We start from the raw sequence: 5,850 nt of genomic DNA, 5'->3' as shown, positions 1-5,850 counted from the left end.
CATTTTTGTGCACATTTTCTTGGAAAAAGTCAATCCACAAATATATATGTTTGTGTGTGTAAAGTTCCTGTATTTGTGTATGCATTGATCATCATTTCTCCAACTTCTCACTTGGAAGAATTTGGGAACCTCTGTATTAAGCCTTTCTTGATCTTATTATGCACGGAGATTGGAATGGACAAAATCAGCCACATTAGCTTACTGGTATATCAGTAATTAATTATTAAGGTCCAACAGTCTGCAAAAGATATGAAATAGAGATGATCATTTCATACAAATGTTGACTTGCAACAGAGAGAATAAATTTAACAATTTCCGTTGAGGGTTTTATAATCCAACAATACTATGTTACACTTTCCAAAGCCAATCATAGAAGCTTCGCTTTACTTTGGATCGTAATCCCGCATATACATTTCCAAGCCTTTCAGATGATGAATAACATGAGAAGAATAAGTAAATAATCGCTAGAAAATTGTTACCATCCCTACTAGTAGACATACTGTAACATCCACTATTTTTTAAAATTTAATTTTAAATATATACATATATTTATAATTAGCTTGTCAGTAAATATTAGTAAACGGGTATATATATATTTATATACACGCGCGATATATATAGATATGGATAAATAAGGATTTATAGAAGGATAAATGCATATTTATTTATTTGTTTTAAAAAGAATGTGAATCATATATCGAGATTCTCTCTCACGATGGCGGAAATATCTCCAACTGACCATGATATAGACCATTATAAACCGTCAAGGGAGGTGTAAGAGTAATGTCTTCTATATAGGAGTTGTTTCCAAAATAAGAAGGAAAATCTTCAATATATGAAGAGTTGCAAGTAGAGAAGGAGAAGGAAGTTTCAACGTGAAGGAAATCTTCTGGAAATAGTTACGTCTCAGAAGAGTTAGAAGGCAAGTAAACCTTGCTATATTTTATTTCCAGTTGTACGGTATTTTGGTTTTATTTTAATGGTGAGTTAACAATGATGCATGATATTGTGTGGATTTTAGTGGGTGAATCCTTGAGTGCGGAAAATTACCCTCTTACCTTGACGAATCTTTGGAATCTCCATTAGGAATTAATGACAGAGTTTTGGGCGAATTAAATCTCTGGTTATTCCGAGGGATGTTGTTTCTATTTTAATTGATTTATATGGAATATTTGATTTCATATATATATATATATATATATATATATATCCTTGTATGAATGTACATATACACAAAGAAATCAGAAAGACTTGGGTTAATGATAGCTAACTATGGACTGCTAGTAATTTAGGTAGGATTTGTAATTCTCTGATTCCATATATATATAAATAGATATGTGTGTGTCTGTGAGAGCATATTAACTTTGTTACTGTAATTCAGTAGTTCAAATGGTGATTTTTGGGTGGTGACATGATGTGATTTGAAATAGGTTGCCAAGGAATTAGACTACTGGATTTTTGTATGAAGGGGAGCATTTAATTTCTGAACCTTAATATTTCATCACTGAGGTCAAATCTTTAGAATTTACCTATTAGGCTTGAATTGAGGATATAGATTTGAGGTTGTTGAACTTGGAGATTTTAATGGTAATTTAACTGGAAATTGGATGTGCAGACATCATAGAGGAAAGTATATGATATTAAATGTTAGCAAAAGTTATGGAGATTAAATTAGTAATCCTGACTGGTGGACTGGGCTACTGATTTTAAATTAATACATAATAGTTCTGTATGTTGTTTTATCTGTGGGAAATAAGATAAATATAGCTATTAATATCAGAGAATCTTCTAATAACTACCTGCAATTTATTTTGGGGTGTGGTTAATAGTATAGAAATTGGAATTAAGCTAATAGATGGGTTTTGGGTCTATTTGATTAAACAGTTCCAAAAAGTTTTACGCTAGATCTTTGTGAGAGAGATAAGAATTGTCGTTAATTAATTATTTGATTAATTATGTTGGATTGTGATGGGTATACGAAGATATAATCTAAGTACTTAAAGATTTTTATAAGTAGTACTCATTTCATAATTGGAAGCGATGGCAGGATTTGTTCCTTATCTATTTTTGGTTGACTGGATACGTTCCTTACTACATACTGAAAGGTGGGATTCGTTCCTTACCTATTTTTGGTTGGTTGGATTTGTTCCTTACCCCATACTGGCAAGTTGGATTTGTTCCTTACTTATGGGTTGGATTTGTTCCTTACCACATACTAGCAGGTTGGATTTGTTCCTTACCTGTGGGTTGGATTTGTTCCTTAACCAAAATACCGTAATTCAAGCAAGTACTTGTGAAAGTAATTGATTAATTATTGGAAGGTTAATGGTTCCTTAATTATTTAAGCTGGGAAGCTAATTACTTTATATAATAAAGTTATGAAAGGAGAAGGTTTAGAAAATATTTTGCTATGATATATTGTACAGTTGTTTGTAAGGTGTAGTAAGAGTTTATTACTTGTTGAGCTGTGAGCTCACCCTTTATTTAACATTTCAGGTAAGGCGCCTATGGAGCAGAATTGATGTTGCTATAACAAGCTTACTTAATAAATGTTTAGTTTATTTTTATTGTATGCAAGACATTTTAGAGTGGACTAATGTAACTAAAGGATTTTATTCCTCGTTGTGCGTATGAAACACCATATTTTCTCCTTTTATGTACGGTTACTTATTTCTAGTAAATAATTCAGTTATTGGTTTTTATTTTGGTTCATGATGAGATTTAAGTTTTAGTCATGCCATGTAATGTTTTGGGTGAGGGAACCCTTTATTGAAATTGGGGCGTGACACATACTAAAGAATCATTAATTTAATTGTTGCAAATAATTTTGCTTTTAGCTGTCTGACACGCTCTTTAGCAGCTTCCATTGTCTTGACTTGCGTTGAATGTCCGACGTATAACACAGGTTGAGAATCAATTATTATTTTCTCCCAATAGAACATTGTTACGTATTTCCTTTGATTATATTTGTCGTTATATTCTTCCAGTTCATGGCATCTCTGTTAGTTGGTTGAGGCCTATTAAACAGGAAAGAAATAGTCTTCTCCTGAACTAATTGCAAGTTAACTTCTTTTGTTATTTTGTTGGTAGAGTCCTCTTAATTCTCTATGTTGGTTGGTAGAGTCCTACTGATACTGATTTTCTGTTGTAAGTTGCTTATATTTAAGTTGGAGGAATCATGAATAAAGTATGCTTATCCATTGTTCAACCTTGAGTTGTATCAGAGGTATCGGTTCCTCAATTAACCGTTAAATTATGGAGAAGCTTTCTGAGCTTTTCGAAAAGCTCAATTTGCGACCCAACCCTGACCGTGATGAAGGAGAGCACTCAGTAGCTATACTTCAAAATTTTGGAAATCGACTTAATAATGGCAATGGAACTCGACAAAATGGATCGCAATAGTCTTATCTTCCTAAGATTGTTAAACTTGATTTTCCTCGTTTCAAAGGCGAAGAAGACACAACAAGTTGGATTTGTAGGGTGGAGCAATTTTTTGAATTCCATCAAACACTCGAAGAAGAATGTGTGGCACTTGCATCCTTCCATTTGGAGGGAGATGCCCAGTTTTGGTTCCAGATGCTAAAATAACAAGGGGCTGTGGTGACTTGGCAAGAATTTCGCGATGGGTTACATGATCGTTATGGGCCCACTCAATTCCACGACTTCTTTGGAAAACTAATCAAGTTACAGCAACTTGGTTCGGTACGAGACTCTCAAACATAATTTGAGAAGTTGTTATCCAAGGTAGGGTTCCTTCCCCAAGCTCGCCAAATGAGTTGTTTCATTAGTGGCTTGAAAGAAAATATAAAGGCTGATGTATTGGCTGGGCGTCCTACATCTCTATCGGATGCCATTGGCCTAGCTCGTTTATATGAAACTCAAAATTTATCACAACGGCGATCTACACCAGTAGGGGAGTCAAAAAACAATCTTTTCACCACCAAGGAAATGGTTACCAACAGCTCTACTCCTCCAGTTTGGTGATTATCACAAGCTGAAATGCAAGAGCGACGTGTTAAGGGGTTGTGCTACAATTGTAATGAAAAATTCGTTCCAGGGCATCGATGCAAGAAATTGTTCCTAATTGAAGTATGTAATGAGGAAAATGATGAAGATGTTGTAATGGATGAAGAGGAAGCTATTAACGAAGATGCTAAAGCGATGCCAGAAATCTCCCTCCATGTTATTGCTGGCACGAATGCGGCAGAAACAATGCGTGTTAAAGGAGACATTGGGTATACATCTACTATAGTTTTAGTGGATTCAGGTAGCACTCATAATTTTATGAGTGAAGTCCTTGCGCAGAAAATGGGGTTACCACCCAAGGAAGGAGGACGATTTGAAGTCATGGTAGCTTCAAGCGAAAGATTGACCAGTCCTGGTATGTGCACTAATGTCAAATTAAATTTGCAGGGAGTACCTATTTATGTGGATCTTTATTTACTTCCCTTAGAAAGATACGATATTGTCTTGGGTACACAGTGGTTGCGAACATTAGGACCCATTTTGTGGGACTTCGATAAATTACAAATGATGTTCAAGGTGGCTAATCAAGAGGTGGTCCTTCAAGGTCTATCCATTCCAAAGAATAAATTAATTGGAGACCTACGGTTCAGTCATGAGGTTAAGAAGTGCAAAAAGGGAGTATTGCTAAAATTGTTCCCGCTTGGGGCAGCAGTTCCTGAAAGAATGACTTATTGCCAACCTCACCAATTGCAGCAAATTTTGGACCAGTTTCGAGACGTGTTCAACAATCCCAAGAGCTTACCCCCTCCACGAGTCCATGAATTTCATTGCAAACTGGAATAGGGCTGGTATGTGTTAGACCTTATCGCTACCCACATTATCAGAAGGCAGAAATTGAGAAGTTAGTGAAGGAGATGCTCTCTATAGGTGTGATTAAACCCAGCAACAGTCCTTACTCTTCACCTATTATCTTAGTAAAAAAGCACGATGGTTCATGGCGCATGTATGTTAACTACCGCGCTCTCAATAAGATCACTATCAAGGACCAATTTCCTATCCCCGTTATTGATGAGTTACTGGATGAATTACATGGGGCAAAAATCTTCTCAAAGCTTGATTTGCGAAGTGGGTATCACCAAATTCGAGTAGTACCGGAGGACACTTCAAAGACAGCTTTCAGAACACATCATGGTCATTGCGAATTGTTGGTAATGCCGTTCGGTCTTACCAATACACCATCCACCTTCTAAGTTTTGATGAACGAGAAGGAAAAATGTCAATTTGGTCAAGGCAAGGTGTACTATCTCGGCCATGTAATTTCCAATACTGGGGTTGCCGTTGATCCTGATAAAATAACAGTGATGCAAGGATGGCCTAAGCCTAAAACACTAAAGGCCCTAAGAGGTTTCCTCGGGTTGACTAGGTATTACCCAAAGTTTATCCAAAATTTTGGAAAAATAGCTAGACCCCTTACTAGAATGTTGAAAAAAGACTCATTTGAATGGATGCCAGCTACTGATGAAACCTTTTGAAGGTTGAAGGAAACAATGACAAAAGCTCCAATGTTGGCTTTGCCTGATTTTTCAAAACAGTTTATTGTTGAATGTGATGCTAGCGGATCAGGAATTGGAGTTGTCCTAATGCAAGTCCAGTAGCATTTTACAGCCATGCCTTACAGGGTAAGAACTTGTTGCTGTCCATATATGAGAAGGAGATTCTAGCTTTTGTATTGGCCGTACAAAGGTGGCATCCTTATCTGTTGGGGCAACAATTTTTGGTGCGAACAGACCAACATAGCTTGAAGTGCTTATGGGATCAAAGGTGTAATACCCCTAATTTTAAGAAAGGATAGTCTGGGTATTTTAATTAATGTTTTTTAGATTT

General features: G+C 36.0%; 1 protein-coding gene across 1 annotated transcript; it reads left to right on the top strand.

Annotated features, from left to right (window-relative positions):
- The first annotated feature begins 5,222 nt into the window (after positions 1 to 5,222).
- LOC132278527 (uncharacterized mitochondrial protein AtMg00860-like) lies at positions 5,223 to 5,621 on the top strand. Its single transcript, XM_059780338.1, has 2 exons — positions 5,223 to 5,389; positions 5,501 to 5,621. Exons 1-2 carry the CDS (start codon positions 5,223 to 5,225, stop codon positions 5,619 to 5,621), a joined length of 288 nt encoding a protein of 95 aa, XP_059636321.1.
- The last annotated feature ends 229 nt before the right edge of the window (positions 5,622 to 5,850 follow it).

This window comes from Cornus florida, unplaced genomic scaffold (genome assembly GCF_030987335.1).
Source record: "Cornus florida cultivar Cherokee Brave unplaced genomic scaffold, ASM3098733v1 CherokeeBrave_3.0.0_Hap2_Chr01, whole genome shotgun sequence".
Lineage (NCBI taxonomy): Eukaryota > Viridiplantae > Streptophyta > Magnoliopsida > Cornales > Cornaceae > Cornus > Cornus florida.
The sequence above is the reverse complement of the archived record's forward strand: the minus strand, read 5'-3'. Positions and strand labels throughout refer to the sequence as shown.

Coding starts and splice junctions, on each gene's coding strand:
- LOC132278527 (XM_059780338.1), top strand. CDS start 5,223: ATGAACGAGAAGGAAAAATGTCAATTTGGTCAAGGCAAGGTGTACTAT. Junction 5,390..5,500: donor GGTTTCCTCGGGTTGACTAG/GTATTACCCAAA, acceptor AACCTTTTGAAG/GTTGAAGGAAACAATGACAA.